At 31.5% G+C, this 24073-nt stretch overlaps 4 protein-coding genes across 7 annotated transcripts; 1 reads left to right on the top strand and 3 right to left on the bottom strand.

Moving 5' to 3' along the window:
- Positions 1-1295: 1295 nt before the first annotated feature.
- On the top strand, positions 1296-10498 carry LOC123199410 (lysine-specific demethylase JMJ30-like). 4 transcript variants are annotated; one of them, XM_044614411.1, is made up of 7 exons: positions 1296-1887; positions 2597-2806; positions 2983-3117; positions 3219-3362; positions 4352-4444; positions 5196-5391; positions 10153-10498. In XM_044614411.1, exons 1-6 carry the CDS (start codon positions 1435-1437, stop codon positions 5385-5387), a joined length of 1227 nt encoding a protein of 408 aa, XP_044470346.1. In that variant the 5' UTR covers positions 1296-1434; the 3' UTR covers positions 5388-5391; positions 10153-10498. The 4 variants fall into 4 exon arrangements, 2 of the variants coding, with proteins under 2 accessions (XP_044470346.1, XP_044470356.1); XR_006498373.1 differs by lacking the exons at positions 5196-5391; positions 10153-10498 and adding exons at positions 4532-4600; positions 4762-4840; XR_006498370.1 differs by lacking the exon at positions 10153-10498 and adding an exon at positions 4762-4843 and having other exon boundaries at positions 1297-1887; positions 5196-5377.
- Positions 8070-9581, bottom strand: LOC123208591 (UDP-glycosyltransferase 92A1-like). The gene has a single exon (XM_044626127.1). The coding sequence runs from the start codon at positions 9537-9539 to the stop codon at positions 8070-8072; it is 1470 nt and encodes a 489-aa protein (XP_044482062.1). The 5' UTR covers positions 9540-9581.
- A 4364-nt stretch (positions 10499-14862) lies between the features above and the next one.
- Positions 14863-16653, bottom strand: LOC123209758 (UDP-glycosyltransferase 92A1-like). The gene has a single exon (XM_044627891.1). The coding sequence runs from the start codon at positions 16561-16563 to the stop codon at positions 15058-15060; it is 1506 nt and encodes a 501-aa protein (XP_044483826.1). The 5' UTR covers positions 16564-16653; the 3' UTR covers positions 14863-15057.
- A 4974-nt stretch (positions 16654-21627) lies between these two features.
- Positions 21628-23214, bottom strand: LOC123209635 (UDP-glycosyltransferase 92A1-like). Its single transcript, XM_044627761.1, has one exon. It carries the CDS (start codon positions 23179-23181, stop codon positions 21682-21684), a length of 1500 nt encoding a protein of 499 aa, XP_044483696.1. The 5' UTR covers positions 23182-23214; the 3' UTR covers positions 21628-21681.
- Between the last annotated feature and the right edge of the window lie 859 nt (positions 23215-24073).

The raw sequence follows: 24073 nt of genomic DNA, 5'->3' as shown, positions 1-24073 counted from the left end.
TAATGATGGGTGGTCTTGTCCACCATTGTTGACTATTTTTAACTTAAGTCATGAAAGCTTTTGTTAATTGGGCTACTTTATAATTCACCTGTCCTTCATTTTGTTTTTGCTTTCTTCTTCTGATTAATTCTCTGTTTTAATACATGAAATTTCATGCTTTTTCCTTCCATCTTTCTCCATATATTTCTGTGATTCAAGGAATCAATTGGTTGGCGTGAAGCATCTTTAGAATCGTCACAGTGCTGGAATTTATCTTACCTTTTTATATTATGAGAACAGCGAAACCTGTGCTAATCAGAAAAAGTCACAAAACAATTTGTCATGTTGCTGGGTTGTACCGTGGCAGGCCATTCAAGGTATATCATTTCTTTCGTACAACTTTGTTTGTCAATTCATTTACATTGATGACTTCAAAAATTAATTTAATTTTTATTTTCATGTATTATGATTATATTATTTAAAATTCTATTTTTTATAATGAGCAGAACTATTCATGGAGACTTTCTTGTAAGGTTGTATTTATAACGGAAATTATTTTAAGTATAAATAATAATATGTTATTATATGATTAATTATTATTTTATCTTAATTTTAAATTATTCAATCATATAGTGATATATCGTAATTAATTTTTAAATTGGTATTCAAATAAGGGCATATATCTAGATACCTAAATGGAAATTTTTTATTATATTACCTAGTGAAGATGGGAGATAAAGGGTATCTCGTAGAAGTAAGAGATTGAAATTGGATGTGAATGAGCCATTCTTGTTGCTTCTAGTAAAAATCTTATTGAACAATAATTTTATTATTTTACATAGTTATCAATATTTTTGATACACAGTATGATATGATACAAATAAAAAATGATATGTATTATAATGTGTATTATATTAATATATATTTGTATATGTGTATATTTATGTACAAAAAATTTGTGCACATAATTTTAGAGATTATGAGTATATATAATTTTATTGTGATTGAATATTATAAAATCAATAAAATTATATACACTTATTTTGAATATAAAATTATATACATATTTATATATTATCATAAAATTAAATAATTTTAAATTAAATATATCAAATTATATAATAACACATATAAATATATATAATTATATATTAAAATAAATCTATATAGTATTACTTTTGTAAAATTTGTATTATATAAATTAATTATTCATAGCAATAATCAACCATTTAAAAAGAAGATTCTGGAAAAAAACGAAGGCCAACCTCGTAAATAAAGGTATCATCTAATCATCATGTTCATTCACAAATAAGAAAAATATGCCCATCAAATATCTCACCTCACATCCTAACCCTCTGCTTTTCCTATGCAAATATAAATATCTCCCCCTTCCCAATATCGCACGCTCGCAATCTCTTTCTTCTCTTTCACAAAACGCACCGTTTCAATCACCCCATGGAGACTTTCTTTTCCACGCCGATTCTCGACGAGGAGTCGCCCGGTCTCTTGAAGACGATTTCGGAGCACGGCGGCTACGCCTACGTCCGCATGGTTGCGCAGGCCGTGCTTGGAGACACACGAGCGGCGGAGGCTGCGCTTGAGATGGCGTGGGAGCAGCTGCACTCCGGCCCATGGCACTCCGTACTGCCGGTGTGGCGGGATGCCTACTCGATGGCGTGCCTGCACGTAGCGAAACATCATTGCGGCAATGGGGAGTTCAAGGAGGCTCTCAGAGTTTTGGATATGGGAGTGATCATGGGAGGGCCGCTATTGAGGAAGGATTTGGACTCAGCTATTGAAACGGTGTCGTTTTCGGCTAGAGGAGAAGGTGAAAATGGTGAGCGCTCGGAAGCGTCGTCGGAGAATGGACGGAGATTAGTCTCCGAGGTGGAGTTTGATAAAGCTGAGGTGAGGTTCGTTTTTCAAATTTTTTTTTTAAACAGCAACGTATTTCCGGTAACAATGCACACTTTTAATTATTTAAACAATTTTATATATATATATATATATATATATATAATTATCATTGAGTAATACTATGTAATCTACTTTATGTATACACTCATATATGTCATTACATAATTTAGCATTATTTTATTCTTAATTTAAAATTATCTAATCATATGATAATACATATAAATATGTATATATTTATGTATCAAAAATAGGTACATATATTTTTATTAATCATGAAAATATGAGGTTTGGTAACATTGCCGGGTCCAGTTACTCCAGTAACATAACAAATGGCATTTTATTATATGAATTAAGGAGAAGTTGTGGTAATGTCACTGGAACAGCATTGCAATATTATGCACACCATATTTACAATTCATCCGTAATTTTAGATATTATTTTTTTACGAATATGTAGTTGCAATTGTTCTTTTCCGGCTATTAAAATAATTAAATTTTATTTTTTATAATGGTCATTTTTTGTTCTTCACTTTTGTGTAACTATTTTGTTGTCTTTTATATACATACATATATATACGTATATATATATATATTCTATGTATTTGAAATATAAAATCTGGTTTGTTAGTGTGTTTACATGTTGCAGCTCAAGGATCTGAGAACTTATTTAACCACTGATAGTATTGCTTTTGATCTTCCAGCTGCTTCAAATTTTGCCGAATAGGTCCTTATCTTGTAAGGATGTAGCGAAGAGTTCAGCTTTATCTCTGGAGGGATTTCTGTGTGAGTACTTCCTCTCAGGTTTTCCAGTTATAATTACTGATTGTATGGCGCACTGGCCAGCCAGGGCGAAGTGGAATGATATTGATTACTTGAAAAGAGTTGCTGGTGACAGTACAGTCCCAGTTGAGGTAATTAATTTTTCTGTAATTGATGTGAAATCTAAGTGCAGATAGCATGAGTCCTTTGGTTATCAACTTCATCCATTGAAAGCAATTTCTTGTCCGGCTTAATTTTTTTTAGAAATTCCTGTTTATTGAAAGTATTTGTTATTGCTGAAAACTGGTAAAGTTTAAATGGATTGCAGGTGGGAAAAAACTATTTATGCCCAGAGTGGAAGCAAGAGCTTATCCCATTTTCGCAATTTCTTGAGGGGATTCAATCAACTGGCAATTCTTCCAATGTGCCTACATATCTTGCTCAGCATCCGTTATTTGATCAGGCATGTATCATGTCTAGGTTTTGTAAGGATGTTGAATAGCTCATTGCTTCGAAAACTAATATCCAAACCTTTAGCATATTGACAATGTGCTTGAACGGCAGATTACTGAACTACGCAAAGACATTTATGTTCCTGATTACTGTTTTGCTGGGAGAGGGGAGCTGAGGTCTGTAAATGCTTGGTTCGGTCCAGTGGGGACAGTAACACCTCTGCATCATGATCCACACCATAATATACTTGCTCAGGTATTTTTGACTCCTTATTGTGCATAATCACCAGCATGGAGCTTCCTTCTGGATTTATTTTTCTTCATCGAACTTCCTTTATATTCCTGGTATTCTCTGAATGCCATTAGTATATTAATGCCATTCAGTGCTTCAATATGGTTGAAAAGACATGTAGTTGGTTGATTGTCCCTCAGAATGTGGGCAGCTTTGTCTGTATAGTATGGGACTTCTTTAATATTCTTTCATGATTATGGCTCTTCCTGTTGCGAATTTGTCTATCTCATCGTGAACAATACCTGAAACCCAGACGAAAAAACACTCTGTTTCCCTTCAGGAAATCAACCACCAACTGGATAAAACCTATGAAGTTATTAGGACTATGGTACTTGCCTTTCATCTGAACTTCCACGACCTCTCTAAACTGTTTAGCATATGATGATAAATGAGGCAATTTTCCAAATTACCAGGTTGGTCTCCAATTTTTTTCCCTCTTTCTTGTGGAGAATACCTTTACTATATCCTAGTAACTCCCAAGTTATAGAATTGTTGATCTAGTGCTTTTAAGTACTAGAGAGAATTTTTATTGGTAAGTAGTAGTCCTTTAATAATTAGTTTGTCTTTTTTAAGAGTGAAAGAGGTTGGATGTCAAATTTCTGTAACCTGAATGATCTAAATAGATTTTACTTGATCAAGATGCATTGACAATATATGGATTGGTTACATAATTGATGACTTTATATTGGTAGTTGGATCAAACCCTGGCCTAACCCTTATCCTATACATATTTTCCTAGATACACTAATTTCACAGACTCATGAATCAGTTTTTGATGATGATTGCTGGTATGATTACCTTCTTGAAGATTATTGACTGGTAGTTTTGACACGCCATTAGACCAGTCACTTGATTAGCATGCATATATCTATGTGCAAGAGTGGATCCTTTGCTTATTAATATAAACAATGTCAAATAGTGGACTAAACAGTTCTCTGCCTCTTAATTTTCAGGTTGTTGGTAAAAAATATGTAAGGCTTTACCCTGCTTCATTGTCAGAGGAACTTTACCCGTACACGGAAACCATGCTTTGCAATTCCAGCCAGGTAGCCTGATAACTTGAACTCTTCTCAAGACTTATGAATCATCTGCAGTATTCTGCTTACTCTTTTGGTGGTATTTTCATGCAACAGTTGAAAATCTAAATGTAGAAATTTGAAGTGTTTTATGCAACTAGTCCTTCCGTCTGTTTATTTGCACAAGTAATGTGGAACTGCATATGTTGGTTTGCGTTATCCTCAACCTGGCTGATATTAATAGTGAAATGATTGCCTTCAATTTCAGTTTTTGTTAATATTGAAGTACTGACAAATGGCAACTGATTATCCTCCATTTACTTTGTAATTTTATATCTTATTATCAGAGGTTTGGTTAGAAGCATTTCTAGGAGAGATGATTTTGGGTGGAGGAGTTTGATGACCTGTGGAAAGTTGCAGCAAATATTGGTACATCAGTCCTTTTACCTTTTCAATGAAAATTGAGTCGAGTCACAGTGATGATCAACTAGGGTTATGTATTAAATAAATGCTTGAAGAAAAAACATTTAAACTCAAATTCCAAGTTCTCAAACTTGTTTTGATCACCTTTGGGATGCATTGGCATGTTATAAGGTAAATACTTCCAGAAAAAACAACCATCTTTAACATCCTTCACTTATATGTTTCTCATTTCTCACAAAGCAAAGGCATTTAATGTGTCTGCCATCCTAGCTTTATAAAAACCCCATTTGTAAAACAATGCATGCTGCATTTCTTGCTGTGGAACTCTGACAAGTTGAGTGTATGTTGTTGTTTGAAGGTTGATCTAGACCACATAGATGACACAAAATTTCCGAAGGTGCATGAGCTAGAATTTTTTGACTGCATTCTAAATGAAGGTGAAATGATATACATCCCGCCAAAATGGTGGCACTATGTGCGCTCTCTTTCCACAAGTTTGTCTGTCAGCTTTTGGTGGGACACTGACACCGGAAGTTCAACCTCCTCCTGATACGGTACACTATTTCATTTCCATGTGTTCTAATTCTATCATGAATATCATCTAATATATTTGTTGTCACAATAGTAGTATTATGCCTGCAAACATCTTCTTGTTAGTTGATATTGTAATCAATCGCAGAATTTTTGCAGAAAAGAGCTCGTATCTCTTTTTTTTATTTTTTTGGACAATTTTAACTTTAATACTTATTGAACTAAAATGTTAATTTTATTTTTTGTTTTATGAAATTGAGATATTGGGACACTATACAGTATAGGGGGTTATTGACATTTTACAGATGGAGAGTTTTTTTTTTTTTTTTTTCTTATTCTCTCTGATGGCAAAGTAAATTATTTACCGTTGTTTTTTAACTTTTCCTTGTTTTATGGTATTCTAATCTTATCTTTCTCATTTTCCAACATTAAAAATATTTTGTAAAATTAAAATATCTTTACAATTTTCTACGATAAATTCAGAATTTTAGATATAAATGAAAAAAAAAATCTTATATTTCACATTAATTTTTGGCATTGGTAAATTTCAGAAATCTTACAGATTTTGAATTTTCAAAATGAGGCAATTAAATTGGAAAAGGATTTAGTGATTACATAGTTTTAACATCTAAATTAATATATATTTTTCTTTCTAATTGAATATTAATGTGTTTCATATATGCGAATATTAGGATTTTCGTTAAAACAAAATATCATAAAACCCCATAATAAAATATTAACTAAACCCTTAAGTGTAACACTGAATAAAATATCATTTAACTCTTTCATTTCATCTATTGGAGTTTATCATTTATCCCTTATTTGCTTGGTAAAATTACATTCATACATTTATCTTTTTTATCAAAATTACGATTGTAGGCATGAGTTTCCCACTAGGCGTGTAGGTAAATCATGTCTGCCGACGTGATTTGCCTATTTTCGTGGCAAATCTTCCAGTTCTTCAATTTGAAGAAAACAGAGTCTCACTGTTAAATTACTTTTGCTTTGATAAATATATCAATTTAAAAATAAAAAAATACACACACACACACATAGCATTTATCAATAAAAATTAACAAAATTAAAATAATAAAATATAAAATAAACCATAAACATTTGAAAAAATCTCTTAAATAAAAGCAATAAAATTGTACATAATTTTTATATATAATTTGGGTATATAAATGATATATTTTCATTCTATATAATTGATAAATAAAGATATAATTATAATAAAATTAAAATTATCTTAATAATATTTTAAAAATTAAGATAAAAATAATAATCATATTATTCAAAAAATATATATCACTAATAAAAATTAGATTAGCGAAATACTCTTTGATAACCTGAACCAAAAGTCCTAATACTGATTTTCACTTAAGCATCTCTTGAGGTAAATTAATAGCTATGAATAACGATATATTCAAAGATTCTTTTTCTTAAAATAATCCAAAGTAAGCATGAATTGGTTATTAGGATAGAGATTATGGAGATCCAACAAACGATAATTTAATTGGTGGATTATTTTGAAGCTTTTCTGGCCATTGAATTATTTGAAGCCTCAACAACTCTTATTTTTTTATTGGATTGATAAATTTGAGTGGCTTGATTAGTCAAAATTAAGTTGCGGAAAGTAGTTTTTTTTTTTTTTTTCACAAGACTTTTATAGAGATCTTTATATATTAAAGTGTGGATCTCTAGAATTTTAATTAAAAAGCAAATAAAGAATGCGGGGCTTATCTATAGAATTAATGAAATATTGTTTGGGGGATTACGTCAAGGCTTTCCGTAATTCAAAATAGATGGTCAAAAGTTTTAAAAATTTAAATATTTATTTATAAGTTATTAAAATTAATAAAATTAATTAATTTTAGAGATAAAATTATTATTTAACTAGTGATATTAAAAAAAATAAAAATTTATATCATTTTCTCTTTTAAATATTAAGAAAAATTAACAATTTTTTTCATATTAAATTGTTAAAAATTATATTTTTTTCTTAGAGTTTTATTTTCAATCCATCTTTTTTTGACGATTGAAATCCTATCATAACCTCTTTTTCTTTGCCACTAACGATCTCCTTCTCAGTGCCATCCTTCTTTGGTTTTTTCGTTTTATTGGAGAAAGAGATGTGTAGAGAAAGGGAGAAAAGAGAGTTGGGTTGTCGAAGGGAGAGAAATTTCGTTGACAAATGGAAACTTAGTAGGGGGAGAATGTAACTTTTTAAAATTTAAGCTTAAAGGAAATTGTTAATTTTTAAGATTTGGAGAGAAAAATAATATAAAGTTTTATTTTTTTAATTCACTAATTAAATGACGATTTTATCTCTAAAACCAAAGGATATTGTTAATTCTAATTGTTTATAAGTGGGTATTTAAATTTTTGAGACTTGAGAAGTGAAACTTTGGTAATACACTAAACCTTGGGGGGAAATAATCTGTTGGCCCAAAATAAATCCATAATCACTCTCAACCCCCAATAATCTTATTGCACAAGTTTAACTCAGCAATGCTAAAGGAATTGACGTTGAGCTAGAGGCAGTGGATTCCAATTTTCCAAGCAACAATTTATTACAAAATATAAAGAACTCATTCACTTTGATAAAAAGTATCAAACAAAAACAAAATCATTTTAAAAAAACCAAGAGAACATTAGGATTCATATATGCATACGGGCATATGCATTTATTTAAATATCATTATTGAATTTTCATCTTCTTCTCATCAATGCAAGCATCCAAGAATTCATCCATGGCTTTCATGGAAGAACCCTTAAAATTTTCCTCATCACTTAGAGCATTCTTAATTGTCTCCTTAACTTGCAAGGCTTTCTTCCTAATTTCCTTTCCTTTCTCACTCTCATTCATCACCATCTCTATTTTCCCTACTATTTCCTCATGAAGAACGTCACAACTCCTCCCTCTTGCAACCTCCACACAAACTCCAATCTCCTTCTCCAGCAACTTCACATTGTAAAACTGCTCCGCCACCAATGGCCACCCAAGAATCTGCACGCCATAACTTAATGCTTCAACCAAGGAGTTCCACCCACAATGACTCAGAAATGCAGATAAAGATTTGTGAGATAAAATTTCCACCTGGGGTGCCCATTTGTGAACCAATAGCCCACGTCCTGACTGTTTGATTCTCTCTTCAAATCCCTCAGGCAACCATTCATTCGCTTTAAATTCTGAATTGATGTCAAAGCCTATTGGTGGCCTGACAACCCAAATGAAAGTCTTGCCACAACCCTCTAAAGCCATTGCCAATTGAATCATATTTGATGCTGATATAGTGTTCTGTGACCCAAATGAAACATAGAGAACTGAACAAGAAGGTTTATTGTCAAGCCAATATTTACATTCCTCCGGGGAGATTCCGAAATCTCTTCTGCTTCGAGCTTGGGATCCTGGAGCCAAAAGAACAGGTCCAATAGGCCAAACCTGACGGCCTAGTTTTCTACTAAAGTACATCAATCCAAGCTTGTCAATCTCCTCCACAGTGTTGAACAAAATTCCATCAGCTTTACTCCAGGGAGAAAGCAGCTCTTTCCTTCGAAACGCTGTCGTAGGATCACTCCCATCCGCAACTCTTAAAACTTCTGACAATTGAGTGACATGAAAGGTAGAAGCTTCAGGAAAATCTGGGAACAGAAATTTGTCAGAAACAGTGCTCCGGTGAGGTAAATTTAGCCACAAAGAGTAGTAACAGGCAGAACCAAAGGCGCTACAGCTGATAAATATAGCATGAAATATTCCAAACTCTTGAGCTATCTCTTTACACCATCCTAAAAACATGTCTGAGATGATGCAAACTGGTTTTTCTCCACTTTGTTCATGGATAAGATTGGAGATAAGTTTCCTGAAATGGGGTTTCAAAGACAGAGAAGCTTGAAAGAGAGAGATGAAGAGATGATAAGGAAGGGAATCCATGTTTTCAGCACCAGGAGGGAGGCCATGATCTGAGCTATTGAAAGGGAGTTCAAGGAGATGAATGGAGGAGTTTGGAGGGAGAGATGAAGTGAGTTTCTTGATATTCAAAGGGGTGTTAACAAAAGTTATGGTGTATTTGTTTGTTTTCTCTATACGAAGGGCCAATGCTAGTAAAGGAATGATATGGCCTTGACCCATATAGGGAAACATTACTATGTTTTGTTTTGGTTCCTGCATTGCTGCTGTTAAGTTGCTGAGATCAGAAAGCAAGAAGTGGTGGAGAAGGATGAAGAAGACGGGAATATGGCGTCCATATATAGATAAACCAATGTAACGTGTATACACTTTTAAATATACGATTGGATACATCATCATGTTTGGATGTACCCGATTGCGCACTCAAAAGTTTATATATAAAATATATAAAATTAAGATTATTAATAAAATACAACAATAACCAACTCTTTATTAAAGACTAAACTTATGGCCAAAGAAGTTATTTAAATACAATTGTACTCTCTTTCTCTAACCTCAGAAAAGAAAACCATAAAATCTCTCAATCCGAGCTGCTATTTTCTTCTAACTCTGAAATTTCACACAAAAAGCACTTAGATGCCTGAGTGAAGGGCTATAAAGGAAATGATTCTGTTGAGTGCTATAAAGCAAATCTTGTAGTGAAGGGCTTCAATTAGATGCCTGAAATTGACTTTCAAGAAACTTTCAGTCCAATTGTCAAGGCAGGTATTATTTGAGTAGTTCTTTGTCTTGCTTTGTCTCACAAATGACCAATTTGTCAACTTGATGTGCACAATGCTTTCCTAAATGGTGTGTTATCTGAAATGTTTTATAGGTCTCAACCTTTTGGCTTTGTTGATTCAACTAAATCTCAGTATGTTTGCAAGCTTCAGCGTGCACTGTATGGCTTAATGCAGACCTGTGCCTAGAGCCATTGGCTTCAGTATACACTTCTCCAATGGGTGTATGTTGTTTAAGGTTTGACTCTTAATTTTCATCAATAATCAGGCTGACATTCTCAATTATACTTGTCTATGTTGATGATAAGTCTCGTTGACTAGGAATTCAATATCTAAGCTTATGTCGTTGATCACTTTCCTTATAAGGCATTTGCCTTAAAAGATTTGGGACCTCGAAAATATATTTTAGGAATTGAAGCAAAACTGCATGGTTTTGTTTTACATCTCCCATAGTCCAACTACATTCATGATCTTCTTGTGCTCGCCAAAATGCACGATGCCAATCCCATTTACAGTCTTATTGTTCCCCGTAAGCAATTATCTGTCAATGCTTGATGCGGTAAAATCTATTTTTTATCCATTCTTCAAGGTTATATGTAGCTTTTAATAGTTAAAATGAATTTTAATTTGTCCTTAATATAATTAATAATACCACTTACAATTCTAATAGTACGAATAAATTATATTTTTACTTTAATTTTTTTTTCTCTTTCCATTTTTTTTTTATCTTCTTGTTTCTCATTTCTTGGCTACAAAAAACACCCAAGTAGAGCCAACAGATTTATACGTAATTGGGCTCGTGTGAACAATAAAACATCTTAGAGTTGATGGAAACAATAAGATTCAACTAAAACAAAGTTTGTCAACGACAAATATAAGTGAGAAGCAATACATTTGATAGAGATATGATAGATCCCAATTGAGTTAATGGTGAGAAAAGCAACAACATTCGGAAGTTTTGCATAACGTTGAAAACGCAACAATAAAGAAGGCTTAGTCACACAATTGTAAAAAGTTGAAAAGTTAATTAATTGTGACAATAAGAGAGGAATAACCTAATCACAACAACTTTATAATTTATCATTTTTATAATTATTAAATAAGGGTGGATGAATTTTCAAAGAAAAAAGAGAAAATTATTGTTTAATTTCTGTGAAAATAAGGGTCATTTTTATCTTTTTACCAACTTCATACAAAATTCAATCAATTTTATTAAAAAATGTAAGGAGTTTGAAACGGGCGTTCATCAAAGTTCAGGTGGGAAATAGTGATTCGGCCTTTGCCTGATAATAAAAGCCGCGCCCTTGATTTGTACTGCATTTTGGCCTATCTTATTGAATCATGGAGAAAAAAGACAGACCTGTTTTGTTGAGGAAGAAAACGTGAAATACATGGGATGTTTGTATCAATGTCACACAAATACGTTAAATCAATCACAATCGAAGAGTTTAATTAGCTTGGGGATAATGACTTTATTGTCGGCCGTGTATATATACATATATAAATAATATTTCTGATAACCAAAAATCTGTATATATTAATTGGACGGATAAATTTGAAATATAATAATCAGATATATAATTGTTATATTAAATAAGTTCAGATTTTATAAATATAACAGTGACTCAAATTCAAATATTCACTTTAAAAATTTTAATATTTTATCAATTTTACTAATTTTTAAATGTATAATTAAATGTATAACTATTATATTATTATATAATTAAATATTATTATATTATTAATTTTAAATTATTAAAATATATAACAACATATTATATATACTGAAAAATATACATCCGTAATTTTATTGTTCTACCATTCCATCAACTTATTTACCATCAATTAAGCTGCAACCGACCTAAGTGGAAAAATACGAATTCTACACTGAACAAATAAAAATTAACCAGGTACTAAAAATTAAAATCTTGAATACAAAATGAATTACCAAAATTTATATGAAATACGTCATAATAAGTTTCACCGCAACCACAAACATTTAAGTTTAAGTTTATATCATATTTATAAAATTTTAACTTCTTTAATATAATAGTTATAGATCTGATTATTATATTTTGAGTTTATCTATCTAATCAATACAGACAGAATCTCTAATTACTAAAAAAATTAGAAAAAATTACAATTAAAGTTAGATTTAAATTAAATTTGTTTAAATTTGAAAATAACTTTGACTTGAATACTTTTTTAACTCAAGCTCGAACTTGAGCAATAGGGGTATTTGACTAGTCAAGTTTATAAGTCTAAAAAATTTTGATATAAATTAATTAAAATGATATTAGAAATCTCTAATTACTAAAAAAATTAGAAAAAAATACAATTCAAATTAGATTCAAATTAAATTTGTTAAAATTTGAAAATGACTTTGACTCGAATAATTTTTGAACTCAAGCTCGAACTTAAGCATTAGGGGTATTTGATTAGTTAAGTTTATAAGTCTAAAAAATTTTGATACAAATTAATTAAAACGATATTGTTTAGACCAATATTTATTTAAACAAGATCGTTTTAATGATTTTTTGTTCAACTATTATATCAAAATAAACTGAAAACTCAGTTCGACTTTAATTTTTTTCAAACAAGCTAAACTTAAACAATTTTACGATAAGTTTGAGTTTGGCTTCTTTCAAATTTAGTTGAGTTTGAGCTTCTAATCCAACCACAATTACAATCCTTTATCCTGATCAATCCAACACAAAAAATTAGTCCATTATCATAGAAAAAAAAAAAGAAAGAGAAAATGAAATAATGTGTCTTCCACCACCCTTGACAAAAGAAAGTGCAGCCACCGATGGTAACTTTTTGTCAAAACAAAAACGAAAAAACGTATACTAGCGAGTATTGAAAAGAATTAGGCAATCTTTTATATGCGAAAAGATTCGGCAATTTGGCAATAAAGCAATTTCTCCAAAAGAACAAATTTATTGGTGCTAGAAGCAAAATCAAGACCCCACTATATTTAGCATAATATATTTTGATCATCTATGCATTAGATTCCTTGATGGCTCACAAAATGTGACACAAGAAGGCCTTGGACAATTAGACATATGAGGATTTTGATTACAGTTTGAAATTGACTTGTTCCACTGTTATTGAGCTGCTCAACTAAAATCAATTTAGTGATTCTCTCAAATACTGTCAAATAAACATATAATGTTATACCAATAGTATTTTTATTGTTAAGATGACTTGTTTGTAAAAGAAGAATAACTAAAGAAAAGTATATAGCACTTTTAAGCACTATTTGCTCCCATTGTTGACTCGATAGTCATAAAATGTTGATAATCAAAAGATCTCTATCCTCCTTGATACACCTCGCATTATGAATCAATTGACTTTCAATAAAAACCTTTAATGGGGGAGACATCAAAACGATTATAAGCATTGGATATTGTATTCTACTCAACAAAACCAACACTTTAGGCCTACAATTGCATCCCAAGATATAAATAGACCTAACAATAGTACAACACCAATAAATAATAAGATAGACAACTTTGACTGTCCAATCTGATAATACTTATACATAAATACTTAAATGTTTGCCAAACTTCTTTGAAAAAGATGGTCGAATGCACTTTAATAACTATCGTCTCTTGACCAAAATGACAAGCTTATCATCATGTAAACAATGCCCACAAATCATCACATTTAACCTCTTCTCTCATTAGTTTTTAGTATAATTAAGTTGTGGATAACATTCCGTGGTTTTTAAATTGAAGTGGAAAATATGATTTTTCTAAACTTTGGCAGGCAAAACAATTAGTGGTTGTAAAAGAATGGAACAAGAATCATGTGGCTTTTGAGATATTTTTTAAAAGAGAAAAGACATGCAATATATCAAGTGAATGAAAAAGTGCCCAATTTTAAGCGTGTCACGAGCTGAATGTGTGGCTAAAACGAGCTCTGAGTTTGGTTATCAAAAACAGTAGAAGGCGACAAAGACATCTTTCTCGGAATTGTTGCATCAAATTCTCGAGACTCTGTCCAAGCAACTTCGATGAGAGATTAGCTGTAACATCCGTTGGCCATTTTAAGTACATGAAATAGACTTCTCATTCAAATCGTAATGTTATTATCTCTTATAATCAATAATAAATGAAAACAGATGTATTGTTAGAATATTACGTATTCATAAATTTGTAGATTCCGTTTCGCATTTGAAGACCTCTAGTTATTTTAAAGTTATATATGAATTATATGATTTATAAGTGAAAGGGAATTATTTTTAAAGGTTTTCCCATTTTTACTGTGTCGAAAATCATCAGTAAATATATGTAGTTGAATTCCAGTAATTATAATTTATATGTTGATATGTTATAAAGAAAGAATATTTACCTAAAATTCAAAAACAAATCTATTTGGACATGAACAAAATAGACCCAAAGTCCACTCCTTTATAGACAATCAATCACCATCTTCTATTTTTTAATCAACAGGCACACTTCTATATTTTATTCCTGTAAAGATTAAGTAAGGCTTGGACATATTTGAGCGGAGGCAAGTGCTTTTTAAGCTCAAGCTATATTTGGCTTTAAGCGAAATCGAATTGAATTTAAATTCATCTTAAAATTATTCAAATCTAATTCATTTGAAGGAATTCGATCTCGAATTTGGTTTGAATTTGACTTAAGTTCAAACTTAAACCAAACTTTCAGTACTAAAATGACAATATTTTAGTGTATGTTAATAAAAAAGACATCTTTTTATTCAATTCGTATCAAAATTTTTTAGCTTTACAAGTCTGAGCTCTTAAGTTTTAGTTTGGCTTGAACAAGTGCGAAGAATTTCTCACGATGGTAATATGATTTATTATTTCCTTCACTAGGAATTTTTGTGAATAACAATACTAACTCATAAAATTTAAGGAGACAGCCGCTTGGTAACCTTAAGTTTGAACACAAACAATGATCTCTAGTGGCTATTTATTTTCTAATTTGAAAACATTTTATTACTTGATAGAGTACTAATTACAAACCAGCTCAAACTCCATTAATGAGCCCTTTCTTCTTGTTCTTCTCTTTCATTGATAATGCAGCTTTGAAAAAATCATCCATGGCTTTCACTGAAGTTCCCTTGTAATTTTCTTCATCTCTCATGGCATTCTTAATCATCTCCTTCACTTTACAAACATTTCTTCTAATTTCATTCCCTTTCTTACTTTCCATACTCATCACCGTCTCAATCTTTGCCTCTATATCTTCGTGTCTCACTTCACAAGTCTTCCCTCTCGCCACCTCCACACAAATTCCCATCTCCTCCTCTAAAAACTTCACATTAAAAAACTGCTCGGCTGCCATCGCCCACCCCAGAATCGGCACCCCATGGATCAACGCTTCAAGCACGGAATTCCACCCACAATGACTCAAAAATCCACCTATTGCTTTATGTGACAAAATCTCCACTTGGGGTGCCCATTTTTTCACCAAAAGACCTCTTTTTGAACCCGAAATCACCCTCTCTTCAAACCCTTCAGGCAGCCATTCTTTTTCTCTAAATTCTGAGTTTACGTCAAACCCGATTGGCGGCCTAATAACCCAGATGAAATTTTTTTCACTTGCTTCCAAAGCAATGGCCAGTTCTTTCATGTGTGACAAGCTGATTGTGTTCATTGACCCAAATGAAATGTACAAAACTGATTTATCAGGCTTTGAATCTAACCATTCTTTGCAGATTTCTGAACTGATTCCAGATTCTTTGCCTTTTGCAGTCTGTGCTCTGTTGTCTAAAGATAAAAAAATTGGCCCAATTGCCCAAGCTGGCCTGCCTAGTTTTCTGTTAAAATACATCAATCCAAGCTTGTCGAATTCTTCAACCGTGTTGAACAAAATACCATTTGAATTCACATATTCTGGTAAATTCTCCCCTAGGAAAAGTGACCAAGGATCAGAACCATCAGCTTCAAGCATACTTAAAGCCAATTGTGTCTTATGAATTTTTCCAGCTTCTTCAAAATCCGGCAACAAAAAATCCTCCGATTCAGTTTTCTTATGCGGAAAATTTCTCCAGACCGAGTAATAACAAGCCAAGCCGAATCCTCCAGCGCCACTAAAAATGGCATGAAACAAATTGAACTCTTGAGCAACACTGGCCGTCCACCCGAAAAAGATATCAGCAATAATGCAAAGCGGGGCGTCGGCGCCATTGTTCCTGCAAATAAGATCGTCTATGAGCTCTCTGAAACCAGGCTTCAAGGAAGCCGAAGCTCTCAGGAGTTGAATGATGAGAGAATAAGGGAGAGCGTCGCAGTTCTCAGAGTCTGGTGGGAGGCCGTGAAGTGAACTGTTGAAAGGGATTTCAACAAGATTAATGGAGGAGTTTTGAGGGAGAGATGAGCGGAGTTTCTTGATGTTCAAAGGGGTGTTGACAAAAGTTATGGTGCAGTTTTTTCTGGTTTTTTGAATGTGAAAAGCCAAGGCGAGGAAGGGAATTATATGGCCTTGTGCCATGAATGGAAAGAGTATAATATTTTCTTTTGTTTCCGGCATTTCTTTTCGGCTGTTGCAGAGAAGAGAAGATCGTCTAAGGCGAAGGAGGGCGATAGAGTTATCAATACTTCCTTCCTATGTATTTTATTTATTTATTGTAACACCTTTTATTGGAGATTTATTTATTTTTATTTTTATCTTTGGTTGATTTTTGTGGCATATTAAATTAAATTAGTCAAGCAACAATAATTGACTTTGAAAAGTTGCCCAGTAAGGTCTTCCTTTACCAGAAATTTAGCCATTTATTATACCATTTGATTTCCAAGAATATAATTATGTAAGAATTGTTATAAATAAAAATAATTTGTGTTTTAATTCAGTAGATATGTATATCCCATAATTAAATAAAATATTTTAAATAAATATTTTATATACATAAAAATAAATAAATATTTAGATGTTGTATTATGATTAGATAAAAATTATTAATTAAAATTTGCTTAATACACAAATATTTTTAAAACATTATAATATATATGCAATCATTAATACAGAGAAAAACAAGCAAGTTAATTTTTTCAAACATGAGTTAAGACCGCTACTTTAATTTCTGTGGACATGGATTTTCGTATCTACCTTAATTTTGTAATATATCCATTAATTTAAATTTTGGTCAAAGCAAAAAAAAGAAAATTGAATGAAACTAAAGGGGTTTATTCGGAAGGTATACAATTCAAGTGTATCTGTACAATTCAAGGGGTTTATTTACACCGCCTCCATAGCTTCACCGTCCAATGAATGTGCCTCCCTCCCTCCCAATGTGAATTAAAGGCTGCCGCCCAAGCCACTTTCTTCATGGGTGGTGGAAAACAAACTTCGCGTGGGAAGCCACTTATGTCAATCATAACATTTACATTCTTTATTTTTTAATTGTTATTTTGAACTTGGTGTATTTTTCACCTTTTTTTAATCAAAGTCTCGTAAACGGAAATGAGTTATTCAGAATAATTCAGTTGAAAAAAAAAAAAATTCAGAGTCAAATTTTGAGTTTTAAATATGGGGCCGCTTGGAACGCCTGTGATATAAGAAAAAAGTAATATTGTGGGCTATAAGGTCCAAGAACTTTTAACGGAAGACCTCTTTCAAATGCTCTGGAGGGTGTTTTTTTAATCCAATTTTAACCGTAAACATAAATATATATTTATAAAATTTAAAAAATTTAAAATTTTATTTATAAATTAATTTTTATTAAATTTTTTTATTAAAAGTATAGATAAGATGTTTATTTTACTAACAATATTTAAAAAATATAAAATTTATTATATTTTTTCTTTTAAATCTGTTTCTTTACCCTTCCAGCCATTATCTCCGATGTCAACAATATTTCTTCTCTATCTTAAACAGTAGGAGATGGTTTAAGATGTACCGACCAATAATTTAAGGTAAAAAGGGGAGGTCATCAATGCTGAAGATAGTGACCAGATAGATGAAAAAACAAACTTTAGGTTTGAGAGAAAAAATATAACTTTTTAAAGTTATAAAATTTTGTGAGGGGGAATATAATGAATTTTATATTTTTTTAATATTAGTAAAATGATGATTTTATCTCTATCTTTAACAGAAAATTCTAGTTACAGTTAGCTCATGAGCAAGATTTTGAATTTTTCAAACTCCATTATTGTGACTTTAAGAGCATATCAAAACTAGGGTTGGAATAAGTTCTTTGGCCCTTTTAAAGAGTTAAAAAGGGTCCTCAAAATAGGATTTTGCTATGCATGAATGTTGGTGAGTAAGGAAGATCATAACTTTGTATCCTATCTTATTTAATAAGTTAAATTTACATTTAAAGTTAGAATTTGGACTTAACAAAATGACAATACTTTTATGGGCGTTTGGTTGGAGGTTTTTAAGATTACTTTGATAATCTATCTTTTATTCTTTTATTTGGTTTGTCAGTAATAAAAAATTACAGTAATCTTCTATTACCAATGCTGACATGACAGGTAATATAAATGATAATTTAATTACCACATTCATCTTAGGTATTTAAAGATTACTGAGGTAATATTGAGTTTATTATAATTATATTATTATTATTTATTAATTTTTTAAAATAAAAATAAATTTATTTTTAATTAATATGCCAAATAATATAAAAAACATTAAAAAATAATTATATTTAAGGGCATTTAAGTAAAATAATTTACTAGTAATCTTTTATTACCTTTAACCAAACACAATAATTATTTATACCTATCAAATTTTATCAAATATAGTAATTATTTATACTCAGTAATTTTCTAAATAATCTATTTTCAAGATAATCTTTTTATTTTGGTAATAAAACATTACCCAAACCAAACGCCCCTTAATCTGTATTGCCGTCTTGATTCTTCCAATGTCAAATCTCTTCCTGGTGTCCTTGATAGTCATCCCTTCAAAACATTAATAGCGCCAAACCTCTTGTTTTCATAGCAACATGCACAACACTTCCAACATCGAGCGGTTAAATCTTGTATAGAAGACGAGCAAGAACAGAAAAAATTCAACAAAAGACCCAAATCCTCCACTTGATCTGCTGCATAGTGCAAAAGAGTAATTGTCCCTCTCCTTTCACTTGGACAAGCTCTCTGTTGATTGTTGGAAGCGTTCTCGCCAATTGTTGGTGACAATTTTGTAAAGCTAACTGCATGGCGCTGAGGCCGTGAGGGTTTGGTTTCCAGGCAAGTGATGGTTTTAAGGAAGCCATCTCCATGGCGAACTGGGTGTTTTCTCCACTTGCAGCTATGTGTAAAGGGCCATGATCGATTTGATTTGGAGGAGATTGATCATCTGCAGCAAAGATTAAAAAGCCCGGACTCAGGTTAAATTGGGCCTTCTGAGAGTATGCCCAGGCCCACCCTCACATTGAAAAGTGTAAAAGAAATTTTATTCATGCCCACCATCAATTTGGGGGAAACTAAGTTAAATTACTTAGGCCCACCCTTAATTTTAAACAGGGTTGGATAAAAAAATTAAAAAACATGCTACTAGGCTCACTCTCAAATGGGCTAAAATTTAGAATTAAGAGCTATAGAGATATGGTTGGCGCTAAACCGAGCTAATTTGGTTTCATAAGTTAACTCAACTCAGTTTAATTTAAATTTAAATTTAAATAAAAAGATTTGCCTTTTTTTTTTTTAAATTAAAATAAACTCGAACTAAGAGTTGTTTGACTTTAATTCAATTCGAATTTATAGATTAAATCGGTAATTCAAATTCATAGTTTGTTTGAATTTATAACTCTAATTGGAAGTTCAAATTTATGGTTCAGTTTAGCTCAAATCAAATAGATTTGTCTATTATTTAGGTAAAATAATTTTATTTTGTTGATGAATCATAAAACCTATTCGAGTCATAAATTTAAATCAAACTCAAACTGAATTGAATCAAATTATTTTTTATTCAAACCGAATTTGAGTCATCATTAATACTAGTTTGATGAAATCAAGTGAAATTTAAACCGAATTATTTTTTTAAAATCGAACTCCAATCAAGGGTGTTCAAACTTGATTTGCTTCATATCCACCCTTACATGGAGGCCCCTCAACAAAAATCTTAAGTCTGCCACGACCTGGACGTCTGCATATTCAGGTTTCTTCAAGTTTTTATATTAGAAAATTTTCCTATATAAACTAAGATTAATTACAGTTTTGTTTAATAAAATTTGATAATGAAATAGTTAAATGAACATTTACTAATAGATTTAATATGATTAATAAAAATTAATCTGATAATCTTTCACATTAAGGGGAGTTCTATGACAGGAAGAAGGGTCACTGCATCAAGGGAAATTAAGGGGAAAAAAAACTCTGCTGATTCGCAAAAGCGAGGCACTTCTAGCATTTCTATTCCCTACATGTTTTTAATTCATTATTACCTGTGCAAAAATCCTACGGCTCAGATTAAATTATGTTTTATTGGTGTAAATTTATGTTACATGTTGTATCCGCAATAGACATGTTTGTAACATCCCACTTCACAAGTTATGTCCTCTGGAGTAAATTGATACTCTTAACTTTTAAACATGTATTTATAATAATCAAAACATTCAATCAATATATAATTACTAAAATACCTATTACAAGAAATTCTTGAATTCTATCTTACATTCTATAATTAATCTCTTCCTTGTTATTTATAGGTCATCTTTACCTTAATTTAAATGACTTAGAATACAGTATGTAAACAATATTTATTTCATCTGTGGTAAAAACAAGATAATATTTAAATCATCTATATCATTATTTTATTTCTATCAGACTATACTGAAATAGAGATTTAATATTTTTGTCATGTGACTTCTTTCTAAGGGTATCTATATTCTAATTATATTACTATGGTTCCCAATAGACCAAATGTAGCACTCGACACATCATACTATGAATGTTAATTAGATTCTCTATCTCTTGACATGTTCTATGTCAATCAATATATCATCGATTTAATCAATGAATATCAATCGATAAACTATCTCTTCACCTTATCTATAGGTATGAGTTTGTGTCATAAATCTATCTGTGCAACAACCTTCTCAATAACATATCATATATTACATGTTCTGGTAGATGGCATCTCATCTCTTATTTTGTGAGAATGTGCACGGAATTTCTCAACCCTCTAAAAAATGTGCATCTTTTAACCTTCTCAATAATGTGCATCGAAGTTTTGGCATTAGCAAACTAGGGGTTAGTATGAGTGGTGAAACATTACAATTTTTAGGAAAAAGATTTAAGTAAATTAATTACCCAAAAAAGCAAGTGCAAAGAATTTTTAAAGAGAATAATATAACTTATTATATAATAAAATTATGTGTATATATTTTTTATACATAATTTTAATTATATCCATTATGAGGAATTTTTGTTAATAACAACAATAACACATATCTATTTTAAATATATAAATTAGTATATACTTATATGTATTATCATGTGATTAAATAATTTTAAATAAAAAATAAAATATTATTTAATCACATAATAATACATATAAATATATACTTATTTTTATGTTTAAAATGAATTATTATTATATTTATCTGATAACAATACAAACTAATAAATTGAAGAAGAGAGCCTCTTATTCTCTAATTAGAAAACCTTTTATTAATTGATAGAATATCAATTACCAACCAGCTCAAACTCCATTAATGAGTCCTCTCTTGTTCTTTTCTTTCATTGATGCTGCAGCTTTGAAAAATTCATCCATGGCTTTCACTGAAGTTCCTCGGTAACTTTCTTCATCTCTCATGGCATTCTTAATCATCTCCCTCACTTTACAAATATTTCTTCTAATTTCATTCCCTTTCTCACTTTCCACACTCATCACCATCTCAATCTTTTCCTCTATATCTTGGTGTCTCAATTCACAAGTCTTCCCTCTCGCCACCTCCACACAAATCCCCATCTCCTCTAAAAACTTCACATTAAAAAACTGCTCGGCTGCCATCGCCCACCCAAGAATCGGCACCCCATGGACCAAAGCTTTAAGCACGGAATTCCACCCACAATGACTCAAAAATCCACCTATTGCTCTATGTGACAAAATCTCCACTTGGGGTAGCCCTTTATTCACCAAAAGACCTCTTTTTGAACCCAATATCACTCTCTCCTCAAACCCTTCAGGCAGCCATTCTTTTTCTCTAAATTCTGAGTTTATATCAAACCCGATTGGCGGCTTAATAACCCAGATGAAATTTTTTTCACTTGCTTCCAAAGCAATGGCCAGTTTTTTCATATGTGACAAGCTGATTGTGTTCACTGACCCAAATGAAATGAACAAAACTGATTTATCAGGCTTTGAATCTAACCATTCTTTGCAGAAATCTGAACTGACTCCAGATTCTTTGCCTTTTGCAGTATGTGCTCTATTTTCTAAAGATAACAACATTGGCCCAATTGCCCAAGCTGGCCTGCCTAATTTCCTGTTAAAATACATCAATCCAAGCTTGTCGAATTCCTCAACTGTGTTGAACAAAACACCATTTGAATTCACATATTGTGATAAATTTTCTCCCAGGAAGAGTGACCAAGGATCAAAACCATCAGCTTCAAGCATACTTAAAGCCAATTGTGTCTTATGAATTTTTCCAGCTTCTTCAAAATCCGGCAACATAAAATCCTCCGATTCAGTTTTTTTATGCGGAAAATTTCTCCAGACTGAGTAGTAACAAGCCAAGCCAAATCCTCCAGCGCCACTAAAAATGGCATGAAACACATTGAACTCCTGAGCGACGCTGGCCGTCCACCCGAAAAAGATATCCGCAATAATGCAAAGCGGGGCGTCGGCGCCATTGTTCCTGCAAATAAGATCGTTTATGAGCTCTCTGAAACCAGGCTTCAAGGAACCAGAAGCTCTCAGGAGTTGAATGATGAGAGGATAAGGGAGAGAGTCGCAGTTCTCGGAGTCCGGCGGGAGGCCATGAAGTGAACTGTTGAAAGGGATTTCAACGAGATTGATGGAGGACTTTTGAGGGAGAGATGTGCGGAGTTTCTTGATGTTCAAAGGGGTGTTGACGAAAGTTATGGTGCAGTTTTTTCTGGTTTTTTGAATGTGAAAAGCCAAGGCTAGGAAGGGAGTTAGATGGCCTTGTGCCATGAATGGAAAGAGTACAATATTTTCTTTTGTCTCTGACATTTCTTACCGGTTGTTGCAGAGAAGGGAAGATCGACGAGGAGGATCAGGATACAGCATTATCTACGCTTCCAGTTTATATTGGAGATTTTTTATTATTATTATTATTTTTGTTGATTTATTTTTTTTTAAATTGAAAAACACCGTATTGGACGGGTCACTTCGAGGCACATTAACTGGACTGGACTTTTTTAGGTTGACTAATAAACTCTTGCCTCCTTTCATTATACCAGTTTATGTGATTTCCAATACAGTAATTAAATAAAAATATTTTTCTAATATTTATAGAAATTATTGGTAATATAATAGAGTAATTAAATAAAATTTATTAATTCATTATATTATAAATTTGAATAATACATCAATGACAAATATTTCTAAAATATCATAATAAAACAGGCAAATTAATTTTTTAAAACATGAGTTAAGACCACTCCTTTAATTTCTGTTGACTTTATAACCGTGGTCAGTGGGATGGGATGGATTTTTTTAACCTATTTTAATAATTTTGTGGTATCCCTAAATTTAAATTTTGTTAAAAAAAAAAAGAAAGAGAATCACAATTTAGAAAAATTAATTTATTGGAGTTTTATTGCATTATTTATTTAATTGATTAAGTGGTCTTAATTTTTCGAATGAATACTTATTATATAATTTAGCTGAAATTATAATAATATTGTAAAGATTTGTTTAATTCTTTATTTCTTAATTTTTATTTTTGAAGTTGGTTGGTATGTTTTTACTTTTTGTTTTGAATCAAAGTCTCGGAAGGACCCATAACAAGGAGAAAAATTAAATTCAAAGTCAAAATTTTGAGTCTTAAAAAACCCGTCATATAAGAAATATAGTTTTACTAAAAGAACCCGTCATACAAGAAAGAAATATAATGTTACTA

Source organism: Mangifera indica, chromosome 2, assembly GCF_011075055.1.
Source record: "Mangifera indica cultivar Alphonso chromosome 2, CATAS_Mindica_2.1, whole genome shotgun sequence".
Taxonomy (NCBI): domain Eukaryota; kingdom Viridiplantae; phylum Streptophyta; class Magnoliopsida; order Sapindales; family Anacardiaceae; genus Mangifera; species Mangifera indica.
The sequence above is the reverse complement of the archived record's forward strand: the minus strand, read 5'-3'. Positions and strand labels throughout refer to the sequence as shown.

Coding starts and splice junctions, on each gene's coding strand:
- LOC123199410 (XM_044614411.1), top strand. CDS start 1,435: ATGGAGACTTTCTTTTCCACGCCGATTCTCGACGAGGAGTCGCCCGGT. Junction 3,118..3,218: donor AGCATCCGTTATTTGATCAG/GCATGTATCATG, acceptor CTTGAACGGCAG/ATTACTGAACTACGCAAAGA. Junction 3,363..4,351: donor ACCATAATATACTTGCTCAG/GTATTTTTGACT, acceptor CTTAATTTTCAG/GTTGTTGGTAAAAAATATGT.
- LOC123208591 (XM_044626127.1), bottom strand. CDS start 9,539: ATGCAGGAACCAAAACAAAACATAGTAATGTTTCCCTATATGGGTCAA.
- LOC123209758 (XM_044627891.1), bottom strand. CDS start 16,563: ATGCCGGAAACAAAAGAAAATATTATACTCTTTCCATTCATGGCACAA.
- LOC123209635 (XM_044627761.1), bottom strand. CDS start 23,181: ATGTCAGAGACAAAAGAAAATATTGTACTCTTTCCATTCATGGCACAA.